This window comes from Solanum dulcamara, chromosome 9 (genome assembly GCF_947179165.1).
Source record: "Solanum dulcamara chromosome 9, daSolDulc1.2, whole genome shotgun sequence".
NCBI classification, from domain to species: Eukaryota; Viridiplantae; Streptophyta; class Magnoliopsida; order Solanales; family Solanaceae; genus Solanum; species Solanum dulcamara.
Window position 1 is genome coordinate 7,248,197 of NC_077245.1, and position 20,049 is coordinate 7,268,245.

The following is a 20,049-nucleotide window of genomic DNA, read 5'->3' on the forward strand; positions in this document are numbered from 1 at the left end:
CTGGAAAATATAGAATTAGGAAATACGTCTTTCCAGTTCTGTAACTGGGCAGTACATTTTGATTTAAAAAAAAACAATTTTATTGATGTTGGGAGAAGAAAACTCCTGTAAACAGGAAGTATACCAAAAAAGTAGAGAACCTATCCCAAAAATATGGTTTTCTACAAAAGACGGGATATTTAAAGAAACAAAACAAAAGAGGGTTGCTTATTGAAAAGTTCACTTTTTTTATGTACTAAATTGCATTAGTTAAGGCATCAAGAAGATGCCGGTCCTTGGGAGATCTAATTTACAAAATAGTTACAGAATGTATAGGTCTTGTGTATTTAAGTATAATATACATAAGTTTGGCTGATGGGCCAAAAATGAAAGAAGCCCAGTTACATCAAGGGTCAAAAGGCTAGCTCCAGTACAATTCCTACAAGGAGCTAAAAGTAAAATAACTGTCAACAGCAAAAGGCTAGCTGCAAGACTATATCTATGCTAATATCAGGGAGCTAACAAAATCCAAAAATCATCAACACCGTTTTCCTTTTTTCTTTTTTAGATGGGTAGGATGCTTATGGAAAACTCTGAAGACTTGCATCAACTATCGAGGCCAGTACATGCTTATTCTGTGATAGTATTTATCCTAGACACTCGGTGAAGATCTAAAAGTCATAAAGACAGAGATACCAAGTTGACATTCCAACCGTGGTAATGAATATTGCGCCTCATCTCAGACCATTCCTATAGGAGAAGCCAAGGAAAGACAAAAAGAAAGAAAAAGTCTCAGAATTGTGCCCTGTCCTGCTCGTAGTAATGAATATTGTCCCTCTTCTGAGACCATTCCTACCGCCTCTCAAGAGGGAAAAACAAAAAAAATGCACAGAGAAATACACCGCCTCCAATTGTTACGGAGCTCTACTCCACATTTCTTGTTCCTCCTTGCCAAGGTTGAACCACAAGTGTTTGATATTTTGGTGTTCTTCAACGTCAAAAAGTTGTCAATTCACTGTACCAACATGACAGGAAATACCACTCTCAAATTTCTCACACAGATAAACCATGTAGGAGTATTTAATGTTAATGGTAGACAAATTCTTATTTTCGACCTGATTTGCAACCCATAAGCATTCTAATATAAGTACATAATTACTGTTATCACGTGTGATGAAAGCTTTCCCTTCTTAATTTGAAGTCCTAGTTCCCAAAAATATTAAATTTCACTTTTTAGAAAGCTCACAAGTCTCCTCCCTCAGTGGATCAATATAATTTAACATAGATGCGGGGTGAAGGCTAACATTCGATGGTTTGTTGCATTATGAAAAGAAGATTTAAGTGGGAAATCAAGAAGTTTGGCATAGATGACAAAATGTGCTGGCAAAACTTTGGAAACATCTTTTCAGTTGTTTTCTGCAGTTTTCCCAGAACTCAAAACAATTTTCAACTATTGAATGAGAAAACCCTACTTTCTGTTTATGCTTCTTCTCTATGAAACAAAAAATAGAAAGAGCTGAGCAAGAGTATCAAGAACCAGTAGTACCAAGCAAATTACATGCTGCACGATAATTTATTTAACATTTTTTTGACGTGTGAGGTCTCAAGCATATTATTAGTGCCGAGGAATATAACGTTACCAATTACAAAAGAAAAAAAGCATTTTGACATGTCGCCTTGCACCAATATTCAACAGAAAGATACTATGAGCACCCAATAGCCAAGAGGTCTGCTGTTGGCAAACAATTTTAAATGCACAAGAAGATTTGTACTTTACATCCTTGAACAACAAAAGGATTCTCTGGAGCGCTCAAGTCAGTTAAATGTCGATGCTTTCAGTTCCGCAAATTCAATTACTATCCCATCACAAGGATCATCTAGATTTAGCCTTCATTTTTCCATATAATCAATAAAGAGTGTAGATTTGTTAGCTAGAAGCTCCAACCACAAGCTTTCATATCTTTCAGTCATGAAAATTACCTGAAATGCAGCTCACAACATCTTTATGTTGTCTAATGCTCTGTACCATTCTTCCATCAGTTAGCGAAATAACCTGAAAGCTGTTTTCGCAGGTACCACATGTTATCAAAAAGTTTTCAGATGACGTTGATAATGTTCCAAAGCATTGTGCTCCAAGCTCAATATTTTCAGCCAGAGGACTCCCAATTTTCCGAGGAGGAAGGATATCGGAACCAATCCCGAAAAAAGGATCCTGCAAGAAAGTAAAAAATGACTTCAAGGTTGACTAGCTAATAATGCGTGACTTGTTATTGCGCTAAAACTTACCTGTGAGCTAGAGAAGGTAAAATTCCCACCGGACTGCAATTGGGTGGTCACCCATGTCTTAACATACATGCTGAGGCCCTGGTTCACAAGGACAATGTTTGAGTCCAGCACATTAACATACAGAGTAGCTGACGGATAACTGCTTGCGCATGAAGCCATTGACGTTAGGTTAATAGAACCAGGGGCAAATTGTAGAGGATGAGCAATTGGAATCGGAGGTCCTCTTCTAGGATGTTTCTTCCGGAAAAGTTGAATTGGTGTTTGACCAAAGTTGGCAATTTGATCTTCTATGGCAGACCTTTGCAATTCATCATCCATGGTATCCAGATCCACAGCACCTTCATATGTCAAATAATAAAAAATATTTGCTGCCTGTATGAAAATATCTTCAAAATTTAGTAAAATTCAAAACCTGCAACTGGTTTAAGAATTATTTGAAGTCAAAGCTAACTCCCTATACCTCAACTGCTGGTTTTCCCCGCTGTTTGTAACCAAATACCAAATCAATCCATTGATGGAGATTTGAGCTCACATATTCACTTTCAAGGGCCTCTCTGTTCTTACTAATAAATTCCTCAGGACAACCCTGTACATGCATTTGAAAATTAGTTCCTAAACATTGTATACACTAAATAGTAAAGAAAATAAATAGAAATTCGGCACAAAGGTTAGCTCCTCAAACTAAGAGGATGTCCACTTATATTCAAATGAAAATCAATTTGTGCCAGGAGGGAACTAGGAAATTCCATATCACTTGTCTATATCATATACATCTTTCATTTTGCCAAAAAAATCCAGCCATCGATGATGAGTCACTAATCGCATTGGGGCGGCGTGGATGAAATGGAGGCTTACCTCTGGATTCTTGTGTGATAAGAAAGTACCACCTAAACTTAAAAGTAAGTTCTACAAACCGTCCTTGTTGTATGGAGTGGAGTGTTGGCCAGTCAAGAACTCACATGTTCAGAAGATGCATGTTGCGGAAATGAGGATGTTGAGATGGATGTGTGGGCATACTAGGAGTAACAACATTAGGAATAAGGTTACACTAGAGACAAGTTAAGGGAAGCGAGACTGAGATAGTTTGAACGTGTGAAGAGGAGGTGTGATGACGCCCCAGTGAGGAGGTGTGAGAAGTTGGTTTTAGAGGGCATGCGAAGAGATAGAGGTAGGGTGAAAAAGTATTTGGAGGAGGTGATTAGATAGGACATGGCGCAACTTTATACCGAGGACATTACTCTAAATAGAAAGGGTAGTTTGTTGTCTTGCCTTGAGAGGTTGTTGCGTAGTCACACTAAAAGTCTGAAGTTTCTTCTTTGAGATTAGCCTAGAAATATCTCAAAATCTGGTTAAGATCTAAGAATTTGACCATTTTGATTCTTTTTTTTTGAACATTGGTAAAGTTATATTCTTCAGCATTAAGGACATGATGTCCACCTTCAAAAATTTACGGCCCTAACCAAAATTACAAGCTCCCTATTAATTTTATAATTTGATCTAACATCTTCTGTACAGAGCTGTTTACACCAAAAAAGTAAAGATACCAAACAATTCCATTTTACTTTGTGAATGGAATTAAAACTATCTTTAAAGCATCTCCCATTTCATTCCTTCCACACTAACCACCATATGCATGATGGTATTAGCTTCCACCACTTCTTTTGAGTCTTGCAACCCCCTCTTCTGATCCAGCAACTAAAAAGTTCAGAAGTGTGTTCTGTCTTAGTCCAGCTGAAGCCTGTGATGTTGAGGAACAGCTCCCAGATCTGTGTAGTGATTTTGCAATGTATGAATAGGTGTTTGTTTGTTTCCCCTGTCAAATTGCATAGGCAACATCTAAGGACTAGTTGCATTCCTTTCTTCTGTAGGACTTCTTGAGTTAAGCAGGCTCTTTTGATGACTAACCAAGTGAAGAGTTTCACTTTGGTGGGGATCAGTCCTCTCCAAATACTCTTCCGTGATGATGGTAGCCGGTAACCCCAACTTGTATTCCTTTCTTGTAAGCACTGTTTACTGTGAAATTACCATCCTTGTTGTGCTTCCATATAACTCTATTTGGTGCATTTGTTACTAGATTGGTTTCCCCCATTTTTTCCAGTAGAGAAGCCACCCTATCCACTCCCCAATCATTCAATAGCCTCCTGAAAGACAGGTCCCAGCCTTGAGTTGACCAGCATTCACATACTCTTGGCTTCAGGATTGTTGCAGATTGAGTAAAGATCTGGGAATGACTCACTTAGAGGCATTTGATCAATCCATCCATCTCTCCAGAACTTAATCTTGTTGCCATATCCAACTTTGAGAACACATTTTCTTCCATGGAGTTCCATAAAGCTCTGATTGTCCTCCATACTCCCCATCCACAGGGTTCTAAAACTATCTCTGTACACCATGGGTTTAATTCCTCATACTTTGCCACTATCACATCCTTCCATAGTGTTCTTTCCTCACTAGTATACCTCCACAACCACTTCATCAAAAGGCTCTTTCCTTGCTCAGCATCACAGTGTTCCATTTCACTAGACAGTAACCCTTGCCCTCTCTCTCTTTGCCTCTTTTCCAGAGGAAGTTTCTTCTAAGTCTGTCCAGTTTTTCGACAACTTTTGGGGGAATTGGAAATACTGACACAACATAAGTAGGTAGTGAATCTAAAACAGAGTTTATCAAGGTCACCCTACCCCCCAAGGATAGATATTGAGCCTTCTTAATTCCATTTTGATTCTTAATTCCATGAAGCTTTTCGGGTGACAACAAACTGATGAGTTCCAATTATGGAGCAAATTCTGCAGGATTACACGTATCCTTTTTGTACTTAAGGAGGCATCACTGAAACAGTGGCAATTGAAAAACTAAGATCTCTTCACCACCTTCCTTAACTGCTTTTTTCCATTGCTTACTTTGAAGATCTACTACTGATTTTCTCCAGCAAAACTAAGTTGCAGTTTCCCACTGACTCGCTCACACCCTATATCTAGATTTGGGTAGGGTTGACTTAGGGCTAACTTGAACCCGAGTAGTCAAAACCGAAAAGCACAGAAAAGCTCCAAAGTCTTTTGAGTCTTTAAGGAGAAAATCAAAAGCTAATGAAGAAAAAAAGATGTAATACAACTACAGAGTAGCTAAAAACACATAAAATAATGGGAAAATAGCACTTTTGGTCCTTGCATAATTAAACAATGAATGTGTTTTTGGTTCCATCACTAACGGAACTTAAAGAAACAAACTGTCAGTTTAATACTAAGAAGGGCAATTCGGATATTTAAAAATCTCAGCTTGATTGTAATTAGTGCCTCCTTTCCTGTATATTGGTAAGTAGTAGGTTAGTCATTAGCCATTTACTATTAATATTATGTGGTAACAAAATAAATAGGTAATGTAGTACACTTCCTTCTCCCCCAAGTGATCTGTCGCCTAAACGAATGCAATGCTCATCTGAGTTGAATTCATGGCAGAGCATATTTGACTGTATTTTGGTGTGATTATTTGTCAAAATTCTAGTAGTATGCACCCAAGGTTGTGGCCCAGTGGTCAAAGAAGTGGGTTGAGAACCATGAAGTCTCAGGTTTAAATCCTGGAAGAGACAAACACTAGGTGATTTCTTCCTATCTATTCTAGCTTTGGTGAACAGAGTTACCTACCAACCTGTTGTTGGTGGGAAGTGACAGGTGTCTCGTGAAATTGGTCGAGGTGCACGCAAGCTGGCTCGGACACCACGATTATCAAAAAAAAAGTTCTATTAATATCTACTCAAATTCTCTCCAATTACAACCGACATTTGTTACAATTTCTTTTTGATCTTTCACTTGTTTTCTTGATGGAAAAACCAGAGTAATAGTACAAGGGAAGAAGAGCAAACCCTATATCAAGGTGGCCGAAGCCTCCGAATAAAATGTGAACATGTGAAACGTAATTATATCTCCATTTCCACCCAAGAAGAAAACAAACAAACTAAAAGACGAAAGAAGATGTGCAATTAAGTAGAATTAATATTATCCGCTAATATGTTGTATAGTATTACCAACTGTATTGTTGTATAGTGTGCCCTATTAAAGGTAGAGAATGGGTAATGAGGCGCACACTTTAGCGCTTACACTAAACCGTCACTTAAGCAATATAAACGGGTTAAATTGAACCATGAGAAATTCATTTATGTTTGTACCAATGCTCAAAATATTCAATTCATGGTTTCCGAATTATTCATTTCAAGCAAAAGACAAAAATGAGAAAAGCCAAAAGTAGTTCCTTTTCATAAAAAAAAATAATTGATTTTCTGTAGAACAGTTGAGGTAACTTTCAAATTAGAGGTGAGGAGCACCTGACATCGTTATTTGATGACTAATGAAAAGAGTAGAAGAAACTGAACTTTTTTCCAACCCAACCATACTTCTTAGATTTGCAAGGATCATGTCAATTAGGTAAATCCAACTTATTAGAAATATCTCATACCTGTTACCAGGTATACAAGGCATCAGAAGTGTTTAGAAAAGTCCTAAACTACTCCACCCACTATTTTAAGATTTTGAGTTGGTATGCTTAAACTCTCACATATTATCAGAGAAACTCTTTTGGTTAACCTAGCTCTTACCTATAAATTCAGTAGTTAGTCCATAAATGAACAATAGAACTAGTTACATATGACGGAGTGTCTTTGAGATATCTACTATCTTTCATCGGGTATATAGGCGCATCCAAAGGGGTTATTAAACACATGCACTATGCCATTAATACGTTGATTGCTCAAATTTGAAGATTTAAATCCTCTTTAAAATGGGCTTTAAGGCATTTGAATCTTCAAATAAGGTCATATAGGTTATTCCAATCCCAGCATATCGGGAGAGCTTTTTGTATCTGATAGGCCACACATGATATAGAAATCATCTGTGTTAGGCTGGATTCCATTTATAGGCACAAGATAACCTGGTTCCCTTTCTTAGGTACTTTTTCATATTTTCCCACTCAAGTGGGATACAAACACATCATATTGTGATGAAGAAGAACTTAACTAACACTTTCAGTTTAAATAAGCAGTAAGACAATACCTTAGCCCATGGAGGAAGGCAAATATCACCTATTGGTTCTCCATCTTGTTTGACACCAAAATGATATGAGTTTGAGTTGATAAGAAATTCTGGCATGTAAAAGAATTCAGGAATCAACTCTTTCACATCACTTGTATTAGAAAGGCAATTCCGATATGCTCCTCCAATGCTATGAAAAAGCCGGTCAGCATGATCAAATTTTCCACCCTAAAAATTGAGAAAACAAAGAAGACAACAAATTTTATTAGTCTTAAAAACTTTGGTCTAGGTAGAAAACGTAAAATCACACACAATCAAACTCGACCCTGCCAGATAGACGAATCACTATTGTATTTGACGACTTCAACTATAACTAGTGAAACCAGTGGTCAATAGTACGAACAATCTCCAAGTACCTGAAGATTACGGTGGAGGGCTGTAAAAGGTTCCAGTCTCAGGAGGTAAAATAGCACAATTCCCATGCTAGAGTAATGAGAACCATAGTAGAAACTGTTGAAAACAAGAATGATTGCACATCATGTAACATATCAAAGGTAAAGTTTTGGAGGACATACCAAAATGTAATTTCAAATGTTACCTGGGAATATCAGGGTCACAGAAGTTGCGATATCTATCCTCAAAAACCTGCAAAGGTCAACACAGATTGCATCACAAATAGAGAGAGCTATACACTATATGAGAAATTAGTTAACAAATAAGTACTAACCTCGAACCTTTTAGCATCCAGTGCTCCAACAGGTTTTGATAGATCCCTAAAGGTAGAAGATTTGTTAAAATCAAGAGTCTCCGAGGAATAATCAGCCAGAACCCAAGGGAACACGGGATACTGGGTCAAATCATTGTAAGATCTCCCAGCTAGAGTGTTCAGAACCATCAAATACTCAAAGTTTGTTATCTCCCTCCTCTTCCAGCGTTCTCTAGCATTTTCTGCCATCTCCAATGTCACACGTCTGTCCACAAAAGAAATAACTCCAGCCTTGTCCCTGTAACCCTTGGGAAACATACTTTCATTTCTGTTTAGAACTATTAAGCTTCCAACGTCTTTGGCATCCTTTGGCGAAGCAAAGTTAAAAAATACAGGAGCAGTGGAATCACTGAAGAAAATTTCAATTGCTGTATATCTTAGCAAATATCTAGTCCAATGGACAGCCTTTACCTACAATGAGAAATGTTGGAGAGGATAACATTTTGGATAAAGAATATGAGATTAAATCATACAGAAAAGCTTCATCTCCAGTACCTTGAAGATTGTCCATCTCCTGTGCCGATTTATATTGTTAGGATGCTTTTGATGCTCATCATTATTGACAGCGCCAATGCTATTAATGGCTCTCCCTCTCTCGCAATCTAAATCATAACTCATGGGCCACTTGAGAAATTTGTGATTTTGGAGTCCCCCTAACTGTTCTGACTTGTTGATATCAAACTTCCCAGAAGAGTCAAAGTTTCTGAAAACAGATGACCCTCCTGTACCTTCGACAAGAAACTCACCAAAGAAATGCAAAAATTTCTTTTTCACTGCTAAATGTCCAGCTAACTTTCTCTTTGGTGTAACAAGGACACACAGGACTGACATGAGAACCTGAAAAAAAATCCAAGCATGAGAAATGCTGAATTAGTTGTTTTCTCAAATAGATATAGAGGTAAATTTGTACCTCACTATCCTCTGATTCCATCTGGGTGGAGGAGCAATCTAAGTCTTCCTTAGCAATGTCCTTCAGATCACCACTTTCTTTTACGACCTCCAAATACTGTCTATCTGACAAGTCTTCGGAGCCAGGCTTTTGCCCACTAAGTTCGCTCTCACTTTCATTCAATTCAGATGAACCCTCATCAGTAATCCTCCTAATTCCCTTCAGCAAGAACCTCTTCATTTGCTCTGGAATATGTGCCGCAAAACCAGATTTGGCATCATTAGAAGGATTAAGAGCCTCAATACTAGGTGTGGTAGAGGTAGGACGACAAAGCTTTTCATCAAAATGATAATTTCTCCTCAACTTTTGTCGGCGACGCCATGCGTCCTCTGTTTTATCAAGTTTCCAGTGTGTTAATGTGCAGTTCGGGAAAGGATCAGCCGACCAAGGACCCCTTTCATCAATGAGAGAGCGAAAAGTGTGAATCCACTTGCCCTATAAGAGCAAAAAAAGGATAGTTAGGAAAAGCTCAATGTGGAAAGCAGGAGAGAAGCAACAAACCAGCGAAAATATTTTGTATACTCACAGCAACAATTTGCTGTTGCTCATCATATGCTAGTTGGAAAGAACTCCTTCTGTTGTCATCAGAGGCAAGAATGACATTTAAACTGCTCTGTATTTCATCTTCAAAAGTTTTCTTTTGGTTGGAGTCTGTGATTGTCGTTTCATCCAACCTCGCACGAAGCTCATGCAACTGAGTGGTCCTATCTGCTGTTGAACTCTTGACATATTTTATTTCATCAGCAAACTAGACAGGATTGAACAAAATTTCACTAGGTATGAGTGAAGAAACAAATTTGGGAAAGGAAAAAAGACAAATAAAACTCAGCAAACAAGCTCATGAAATAAAATATTCTAACCACACACCATCCTTCCAATGTTAGACTAACATAGATGAGGAGCTTCCTGTTTCATCATTAAGCCCCAACATTTTAAGTGTTAGAACAGAAGTCGTCAACAGATGAGTTCTAAACAACAAACCTGTTCATTTTGATCACTGACATACTCAGCAAAATGAAGGAGAGTAGTTATTGGAAGTTCTTTCAGGGGGTTTTCAGCAAAAATTCAGGTGTCTCATTTGTTATTCGCAGAGATCACACTTGTTATACCAGGTTGACGAGGATCAGCTCCTTCGACCAAGGAACACATTGTAATTGTTTCAATTATTCTAATACTAAAGAAGAGATTAGTAGGACGGCAAAGAGGTAACTTGTCAAAAGGAGGGAAAGAGAAATCAATTAGAGTACTTTATCCAGCATTCCGACTTCTCAAAATCCAGTATCCCAACTTATTATATGTTATTATTGCTCATTCCTCTGACCTTGTTTTCTCTACACATTTGGAGAATATATGATTCATTTCAGTGTTGATTATTTGCGCTTTGTAGAATACCACATTCATTTGTAAGTGCCCCTACTTTATGTATAGAATTTGGATATAGGGATTTTGTCCCCTTTTATCAGTAACTTGTTAAGTTTTCATTTGACAAAAGGTTAGACAACAGTCTATTGGTAACAAAACAGCAAGCATGTCAACCCCTGGGAACAAAATACATAAATGGAATCCGAAAACATCAACTACAAGACAACCCAAGGAATTAGAGATACAAAAAAGAAGTCAGGTAGACTACAGAAAAATTGGACGAGATTTCATGGACTATGAAGTGGTCATGATGGGAGAAATAACAGAAAATCACAATTTTCATGAATGTACTCACCAGAATGCCCTAATTGCAACGGAAAACATGCATATAATAAAATTCTTTTCTGAAAAGTACAAAATATTAAGTGACATAGCACAAGGTTAACCATTCCAAGACGCACCGCAGAAACCACACGATCCTTTTGAATCAGATTCTGAATGGTGCTTCCCTCTTTAGTACTGCTCCCTGATTCTAAAGAATCATCTTTGCTCACTATACTTGTAGCTAGCATCAGTTTCCCGCAATTGACAGTTTCCCGAATTATGTGAGCTATAACATGAAATCTAGCCCCATCATCCAGTGCCCCATAATGAGACCTAACGGCGAGTAATGCCCTGAACATGTGTTGAATTGAATGTTATATCTTGTCAATATAAATGATAAGTCAGACAGTGCTACATGGTTTAAGAGACATAGGAAGGATCAATGAATTATGAAACATTACCAAATGAAAAGCTGCAAGCGACTCTTGCTTTGCTCATCATCAGCAGTCAGAAGGCAAGGTAGAAGAGGGATAATCTGTTGTACACATTGAGATGCTCGTTCAAGCGATGATTTACAAAGATATAGGATAATCAACCGAAATACAATTCTTGGACACTTTTCCCCTCTTAAAAGCATAGCCTTATCAACAGGCTTGTTGGGTTTTCCAGCCAAAGCATTGCTAATTCCCCCTGATACAACAACTGCAGCCATTTCTGCAGCTGGTATATTCAGTGATTCTACCAAGCCACGGGCTCTTTGGCTAAGTGATGGTGCTACTGACTGTGAGGACCTGGGTAACATCTTGCTTGGTCCCTTGCCATTCATCTCACTAATAGCATTCCAAATAGTGTCACATAAATTCCACCACTCATCGTCAATTTTCTCAACTTCATTAATGTCAGGCAGCTTGAAAACATGACTCCTGGAAAGAAAGAAAGAGTCTTAGATTTTAAAGAAATGAAAGCAGTGGAAATGCTGCGTAAATTCATCAATTTGGCAACGCCAACCATTAATAAACTGCTGCAACATCAGGTTCCTGTAAGAAAAGCCAAACTACATCTGCAGTACCTCGATAGCTTCTCAACAGGTTCTCCTTGGAGGGCATCAAGTAAAGCAGAGCCAAGGTCTTTCAGCTGTTCAAGTTCTAAGAACTCTGAAGAAAATTCTGTGTTGCTGGCTGGATACTGTTGCCAGAAGAGAAAAAAAAAAGTTTAACACACTTGTAACAAGAAATGGAACAACAAAAACCACATTCCACTTCTATTAAGAAAATTCATCAAGCCTCCATTTTATTGAAATGATCCCATGTTCTCTACCAACAACTGTCATCTTATATTGAACCAACAGTGATGCTGCGTTTCAAACAGAAATGTCCCAATGGATCACACCCTCATGAGACCTACAAATTTGCTGGACTGTCATCTCTCTTTGGCATGAAACACGATATAAATTAGGAAAGGCTTCCTTCAACTCGATCTCCCTGCACCATTTATGAGCCCAAAAACTAATCTTGCTTCCGTTCCCAACCTTAAACAAAATATATCAAGAAAAATCCTCCCACCCCTTCATGAAACTCCTCCACAAACCACGCCCAAACAGAGTTACAATGTTCCTAGTCCTCCATCCACCCAAACTACTTGCATTAACTTATTATGACATTTATGATTTGGGAATAATACCAAAAACTGTGCAAGTAGCTTGTGGACCGGGTAATAATGGGTACAGTGTGGAGGATAAGAAAAATTACAATAATCACTTACACAGCAGTTAATTTCAGGTGAATAAGAAGAGAGATAAATAATTGGGTAGAGAAGCTAGAATATATATAAAGCAAGACATGTACCGGAAGATTAAACTTCATTTCAGAAAGAAGCATCTCATCAACAAGTTTTAAAAGATACAGCATGTTATCTCGACAAGGCTGAGTTACAAGAACATTCTCCACTGCAGATAAGTCTAACAACTTGCGGACCAAGTCCTCATACAGATCACGAAGAAAGTGCCTATAAGCAATGCCACCCTAGGAACAAAAGCTTGCAATAGTCAAATCGTTGACAGGAAAACTCAAGCTGTAAAAGGATTGTGTCACAAAGTAGAGGTAAGGACACACTTGTTCACATTGTACAAGGAGAAAGTTCACAGTCTCCTCCAAGTGTTGCCAGCCACCTTTTATAGAATGCATATAATGACAAAGAACAACACAGTAGAAACTCCTCAAAAGATTTTGCTCACTCATTTCAGTGTCATCATTAATTTTGGACTCCAATTTGTAGGTTTTCAACGCATTAAGCTTCACGGAGGCATCCAGCCATGCATTCCAACCGTGTTCCTAAACAACAATGTTCAAGCAATGAGAAGAGTCATTACCACTGATAAACAAAGTTAGAAGGGAGCTATTCTAAAGCAGTAAGATCAGATTTCTACCATTAGAGCCTCAATGTTTGTAGTATTTGAATCGAGAAGATCAAGTAGATCGCTAATAATTTTTATTCTTGTAGGAGCATCCTTACAACCTGACAAGAATCTGAAAATAATGGCTAAAATCTGAGGAAGGAAAAACTGAGAGCTACTTCTGCTACTTTTTTGACGGTCTAGTTGATTATGCTTCTGTAGAACCTGAAACAAAAGATCCAAATGGTTCAATGAGCTTATGCATGTGCACAGACTATTGAAAAACTAATCAAATAAAGCAAACTTCACAACATGACCAGCAGCTAGTACATGGTATAGCAGCATGGACTTGCTAAGTGAGACTGTTATCTGGAAACGAAAAACAAGAACACCAATTTACATGCATCACCTGTTTTGGGCTGGCACCTCCAAGCAGAACATCAAACAATGTCGCACATAAGAGATCTGTCTGAGGAAATTTAAACAGTCTGTCAGATATAACTGAGAAAATGGGCTGTGTCCTTGAATTAACTTTCCTAAGGCCCTCTAGAAGAGATTTAGATCTGCCAACAGCAATACTGAAAAATTTTGATCCTTTCTTCTCTAACGGAAGACCAACCAGTAGTCGTCCAAGGAACTGCAGACCTAGTAGCCTGATGGGCTCGAAGTCCCTGCAACAAGTATAGCACAGTACAGACATATGAAACAGACTGTGTTTTTGAATAATTCCAACAAATTAATTCAGAAGGCACATTCACAGATTCACTACAGCAATTTATAAACATGGAAACATAAATATAATGCAAAGAATTACTAAGTAATTACAAACGATACAGATTATGTTGTTACCATTAAAAGAAATTGAAATGGTAAAACATATAGATCTCATGCACCGATCAAATCCTACTATTTCCGGCGACAGATTCTTCACGCACAGAGTGTGTGAGCCATTTCTGGACATTTTCCCGCAAGAAGGCTTGGCTCTTAGGTGTAATTTCCTCGTTTCCCAATCAATCCACCCGTTGCTCAATTCCAACCACCGGATTAGGGTTCCGGCAAGTCTGGTCAACTTTTCCAGCCACTTTTACAGTTTTCCAGCACCTTCAGGTGAAGGTCTCTATTTCTCAGGGCTTGCATTCTCTTCTCCAAACCCATCCACGGGGAAAATCTCTGGATTCTGAGCACCAGCATAAAGGGTTACATAAGTTTCAAATTCTGCCAACCACCACGAACTTATTTTCCGGCAAAGAATCTCAGGTGTTTTAGTCATATCTGAGTCAATTTTCCAGCAGCTTCCTGGAACTTGAGAAAATTGGTAGTCGCAAAATGGGATATAATACTCTGAATGATCGGATGGTTTCTTTACCCTGATTATATTTGAGTTCCTTTTTTTATCAAGTAAGATGTAATTTTATTTGTGATGGGAAAAACTCCTGTGTAGAAGAGGTAAACCAAAAAAGTAGAATTGGTTTACGAAGATCAACGTATGAGTAGAATGTTATGTATACACATGTAGATTGGGTAGGTTCACTTCCAACAGGCAATCTACTTCTGGAAGCGCCGGTAGTGCATTTTTTTGGTTGGAAATAAGCTAGTGTCAGTAAAAGTAAGAAGCAAAACATAGTTCCAAGATCGATTGCAGAAGTAGAATATCGAGCAATGGCAATGGCAACCTTTGAACTCATATGGATCAGTTTCAAGATATTTGACCGAATGTAACTTGTGTGTCACATACAAGTTGCATATTCATATTGCAGCAAATTTGGTATTTTACGAGATGACCAAGCACATAGACTATAATTGTCGAGAAAGAAATACTCCAAGGAGCCATTGTCACAAAGTTCATAAAGTCAAATGATCAGCTTCCATATATATTCACCAATTCCCAAGCAAGTTATATATGCGGCAAGTTTCGTACAATTTTTTTATGAATGACAGCAAGCTGGGTATATGCGATTTATATGGACCAGTTTGAGGGAGAATGTTAAGTATACCGATAATATATTATATCCTTTAGGATCAGGTAGAGTCAATCAGTTTGTTTGATTTCACGTAGTTGTGAAATTCTTGATTTTCCTTCTAGTTTGGAGCATGAATACTTCAGAGTATTTCAACACAACAGCTTCAGGAAAAAATCAAAGCTGAGTTTCTCAGAATTCTCATTTTTTTGTTTCATTTCTCACAATGGTATCCCGTCTAACAATTTAAGCTTTTTAGATCAGGTGGCCGCAAAGTTTAACATTTATGATAATCAAAATATGTGCTTCAACTAATTGAGGTCATACCTTTCAAGAAGATTTACAAATATGTGACAGCCGCCAATCGAATTGACTTGTTCAAGGAAAGAAGCAAGCAGCTGTTTCTGGGAAACAGCTCGAATAACCATATGTAGAACATCTTCAATGCAAGCCATGTCCTGGCTACGCTCAAAAAAGGCTATGAGAGATTTTATATCTGATGCTGAAATATTCTGCCTGCATAAACAAAAAGGTAGAAGAACATCTTCAAAAGGTAGTCCACAAAAGGAAATAGCTCTATTTCTGAAAAACTAAAATAGGAAAGCTGAGCAGAAGCTAGAAAGCGTACATAGTAAAGAAGAAAACTCAGTCGCTACAACAGTCAAAAGAATAAAAGCTTTATCCTCTCCAAGAAAAAGAAAACTACCTGAGACTCATCTCACCAAGACTCAATAGAAGGAGACGAATTTTATGTATTTCATCTTTGCTAGGTCTCTCCCCTATAACTTGCTTTGTTACAGGATGTAAAAGAGGCTTGCTTCCAATAGCAAAACGAGTTTTGATATCATCCCAGTAAAACTGCCGAATTATGTCAAGAATACGTGGGAGCCTACATAAACTTCTCAGCAACCTTGGATCATTATCGAATTGCTGGATGAGAAACATATACAGTTCACGTTGAACCCTGTAAACTGAGTAGACCCATATAACAGGGCTGAGAAATATATGGGATATAGCATCCTTGACTAGCATATCTGACAGACCTGACAATAAATTTAAGAGAGTTACATAATAGAAGATTTGGTTAAATGTGTCAAACTGAGAGTTGTAGAATAAGTAGTTAATGAACTCAAAGATAACAAAACCGAACACACAAGCAGCTTGAACAACATACCACCATTTGCAACCACATTAAACAAATGTTTCAAAGCATGCAGTGTATCCATATTTAATTGCTCAGGTGGAACTGACTGCAGCAAGAAACCCAGTATTGGAAATCCGGCAAGAAGTAGCATCTGCTGTTGATTGGCTAAATTCTCATCCAGAACAGAAGCTATAAGTTCAATAACTTCAGCAGTTAAGCGCTCCTTTGTAATTGGGGTAAGTAAAGCTTGGCCAGCTTGCTTAGCTTCTTCTATTTCATACAAATCAGTTTTTGTGAAAAGAGGGAAAAACACAGAGACGCCCCCAACACAATATATGATCTGTTGAAGCAGTCGTCTAGAACACAGCTGTGTCCCAACCAATACAGTTGCTTCAAATGAACTTTTATCTATTCCAGAATCCACCAAAGGTGAAACATTAAATAAACGCCTTCCATTACGTGCCTGATACAGAAATTTCAATATTTCAGTTGCATTCGAACATGCAAAAAACACAATTTACAGGTAAACAATTCAAGGAAAAAGAGAAAGAACCTGTGAATTAAGTCCAAATATGATTTTGGATGCAAGACCATCTTTAACATCAAGCACTCCACTGGGCAATGGGTTATCCACATGAACTGCAGTTTCATTATCCAGGAAGGAATACATGTAGCTAGGTCCTAAAGAATAGATGCCTTGCACATGTTCTGAGGCAATGGAATCGTTGAACAAGTAAACTGGACCAATCTGACCATAGAAAGCAGATGAATCTTTCGAAGAAAGTGTAGGACTCTCTTCCTCATAGGAAGGTATACTAACTTTCGTGCCAATAGTGCAACAAGTCAGAGGCTCATTTACCTTTGCATATCTGCAACCAAATTGTGAAAATTCACGAAGCTCTCCTCAATTGGGAATGGATCGAACAAACTATTCTCTAACAAGATCAAACATCAGGGGGGGAGACAGAGAGAGAAAGAGAGAAAAATACCTGCATTTTTCAGAGGATACAAGAGTTCCATCCAAATAACACTTCAATTGGCTACCTCCAGAAAATGTCCTACCAATTGTATGTGTTAAACACAAAAAATGCCACTTCTTTCTAACAAGATTGACTTGCAGCACAACAGATTGCCTTTTCTGATTAATTGACTGTAAAAGTAACAGAGAGCTATTAATAGCAAAGATATCAGGATAACGTGGCTTAACAAAGAAGGTTGGTGTAACCTATGCAATATTGTATTGCAGTACAAACTCAAGATTCACAGAAATGTAAACAAGCCCCAAGTTTTAAAAAAAAATGGCAAATAGCAATTTTTATCACCTCATATATAAGCTTATCTTTTCCAAGAACACCAATGCATCCTCTTCCACTTTCAGTGAGAAAACTGAAAAGTCCCACTGATCCACTACCTCTAGGAAAGCTTTCTACCCTTAGCCAACAAGTAAAAGAGAACCCCTTATTCAATGGCCACTGAACTGGAGTCTTTATCAAAATTCCCTGCATGAGGGAAAGGGAAGCATCACATAATTTGCTACGTGAAGTTACCCGGAGCAAGTAGAGAAAGGAAAAAGAAGAGACAACATTCATTCTGTCAAACATATTTCAGATGGCTACAAAGGTCATCGTTTCAGTTACCGATTCCACCCCATTGAGATCAAAGAAGGCAGTTGGTCCCTTCTCGTTGAGCATTGACAGCATGCTGGTCAAAAGCAATGAGCTGTACTGCTGATGTGATCCGACTTTCTCACTCCGGAGTAGAGCAAAGATTTTGCGTATATCTTTTCCAGAAATGCTATGCCCACCAATGACCTGAATTAATTGGGCAATTTTCAAGACTACGGTGTCCTTGCCCTCTTGGGGAAACCAATCAAGAAGAAAGTTTAGCATCCCTGATTTGACACAAGAAGCTTGATTGGACATTGAATCTCTTATAAGCTGGAGAAAAACATCAAGCCCCTGATTCCGCAATGAGTCACTGCTCTGCCCAGTTAGCAAACAGAATATCATTATTCAGAATACTGCATTTCCAAAAAATAAAAAGGAGATAATTGAAGAAGAGTAACAGTAGAAGCACATCAGCCAAAATCATAGTAAGAAAAACATTAAAGAAAATGTGACTGATACCAACCTTTTGCAGGACACTGAGATATAGCAAGATGACATCTTCATTCTGAAATATGAAAAGCTGACATAATTTACTAAAACCATGAGGAAACAAAAGCTGCTATGTGTTTTTTTTTGTAACAAGTACAAAAGGATGCTATTACTGTTGGTGTACATACAAGATTTCGGACTACTAACCTTTATCAGAGGGCTTGCCTTGAGATCAAACTTCCCATCAACCAACATATCAAGCAGAGCATCTAAAAGCGCCTCACTTGGTTGCCATTGGCAGAAGTCCAACAGCAAGCTACGCAAAGTCTGATAACCTGTGCCCACAAGAGCTTGAAACGCAGCCTTTGAGACCAAAAGAATAACGAACAAATGAGTAACAAAAAATGAACCAGCTTCTCATGTTAAATCATGAATTTGGCAGGCAAAGATATTCTCCACAATTTGGACATGGAAAAACATTTTTTTCAGAGGAGGACCAGTAATCATGGTAGAAGAGAGACATGACTGGGATAAGAAACACTTTGATGGATTGAGATACTGAACCTGATCACATATATTAGAAATATCAGAATAATATAGTAAGATAGGGTTCAATCTACTTTTCATTCTAGATAACCGGAGACATCTTTAGTTTTGATTAGACACAGAATTGACTCAAGAGAATAAAGTGGATCCCATAGGATTAAGCTTTTTAGTGGGGAGTAATGTTGCTGCTGCCTGTCAACTAACAGTTTTCTGTCTTCCCCAAGAGTTTTCGGGAAAACATGGTCCTAATTCCCTTCAAGATATAGCTCAATATTCAATTGAAATAAAAGACATGCCCCAAGTACCATGCAGCACTTGATCTGAGTCTTCGGCACCAACTTTGGTTCATCCACTCTAAAAAATTTACTGCTTGTTTTATCCATAATGTACCAATTTTAAACATACTGATACATATATCCAGAAACGTTTTTTTTTAATCGTTACATGCAGAAATTTATGCCTAACCAGAAGAAAGTGCCAAAGCTACACTGCCTAACCAGGAGTAGAGTACAAAGGTTCTTCAAGAGCAGTTAACAGAAGCTTTCACACATAATCAACGTTACAAAGGAAAAGACAGTGATCTCCTTACCATAAGGGAAATACAGATTCCTTTCATATGAAATTTTAGAATAACACAAGATGGCAAAATACTAGAGTAATACAAATGTTCTTTATTACAGAAATTTACAGGGTTCACTAGAAATTAATTAGCGACAACGGAAATGATAAACAACTTCGAGTTGGCACTACAATGGAAATGAGGCCAAAGCTAGGAAATAAGAAAGAAGAAATCCAGTACCGTACAAGATGATCCAAATGATCAGATTCATCAGAAAGGACGAAAAGATGTGAAAACATGATTAGACAGCCTGCTTATTTAGGAGGAAGTTAAAAGTACACCAGTTTTCATGTTCTCCATAATTTTGCAATCATTACAAACAAGTTATGCAACTAATTGCACAAAAGAGAAAAATTCTAACCGGCAGAAACAAACGCACCTTTGACACATCGTTCCCAGAAAGCAAGCAGGTTAGCGTTTGGAGGACATTCAGAACCAGCTCTTCACCTTTGGGCACGTCAAGATTCCCATTTAGCAAGGATACAACATGTATAAAACACTCGCCATCGCGAAATAAAGCCTGATAATACTGACAACATAGAAACCACTCTCTGTCAACATGATAACAGAATATGAATAGCAGACAACACATAGCTATATTTTTTATAAA

The 20,049-nt window shown here is 37.9% G+C and overlaps 1 protein-coding gene across 5 annotated transcripts in view; it reads right to left on the minus strand.

The window, feature by feature from the left end:
• Positions 1 to 20,049, minus strand: part of LOC129904684 (BEACH domain-containing protein B) — a 40,944-nt gene that overhangs the window by 2,773 nt on the left and 18,122 nt on the right. For 4 of the 5 annotated variants that reach the window (XM_055980263.1, XM_055980262.1, XM_055980261.1 and 1 more), the window contains 27 exons: positions 19,819 to 19,968; positions 18,482 to 18,637; positions 18,309 to 18,350; positions 17,816 to 18,160; positions 17,501 to 17,677; positions 17,168 to 17,328; positions 16,732 to 17,047; positions 16,209 to 16,641; positions 15,741 to 16,077; positions 15,362 to 15,550; positions 13,486 to 13,747; positions 13,110 to 13,301; positions 12,796 to 13,014; positions 12,529 to 12,705; positions 11,754 to 11,869; positions 11,146 to 11,607; positions 10,822 to 11,035; positions 9,525 to 9,746; positions 8,960 to 9,433; positions 8,545 to 8,886; positions 8,011 to 8,460; positions 7,882 to 7,928; positions 7,700 to 7,793; positions 7,305 to 7,511; positions 2,726 to 2,851; positions 2,266 to 2,637; positions 1,960 to 2,191 (listed from right to left, as the gene is read on the minus strand). In XM_055980263.1, coding sequence (XP_055836238.1) covers positions 1,960 to 2,191; positions 2,266 to 2,637; positions 2,726 to 2,851; positions 7,305 to 7,511; positions 7,700 to 7,793; positions 7,882 to 7,928; positions 8,011 to 8,460; positions 8,545 to 8,886; positions 8,960 to 9,433; positions 9,525 to 9,746; positions 10,822 to 11,035; positions 11,146 to 11,607; positions 11,754 to 11,869; positions 12,529 to 12,705; positions 12,796 to 13,014; positions 13,110 to 13,301; positions 13,486 to 13,747; positions 15,362 to 15,550; positions 15,741 to 16,077; positions 16,209 to 16,641; positions 16,732 to 17,047; positions 17,168 to 17,328; positions 17,501 to 17,677; positions 17,816 to 18,160; positions 18,309 to 18,350; positions 18,482 to 18,637; positions 19,819 to 19,968 — 6,514 coding nt within the window. Of the gene's footprint in view, positions 1 to 1,959; positions 2,192 to 2,265; positions 2,638 to 2,725; positions 2,852 to 7,304; positions 7,512 to 7,699; positions 7,794 to 7,881; positions 7,929 to 8,010; positions 8,461 to 8,544; positions 8,887 to 8,959; positions 9,434 to 9,524; positions 9,747 to 10,821; positions 11,036 to 11,145; positions 11,608 to 11,753; positions 11,870 to 12,528; positions 12,706 to 12,795; positions 13,015 to 13,109; positions 13,302 to 13,485; positions 13,748 to 15,361; positions 15,551 to 15,740; positions 16,078 to 16,208; positions 16,642 to 16,731; positions 17,048 to 17,167; positions 17,329 to 17,500; positions 17,678 to 17,815; positions 18,161 to 18,308; positions 18,351 to 18,481; positions 18,638 to 19,818; positions 19,969 to 20,049 lie in introns of those variants that run through there. The other variant, XM_055980265.1, reaches the window with a different exon arrangement.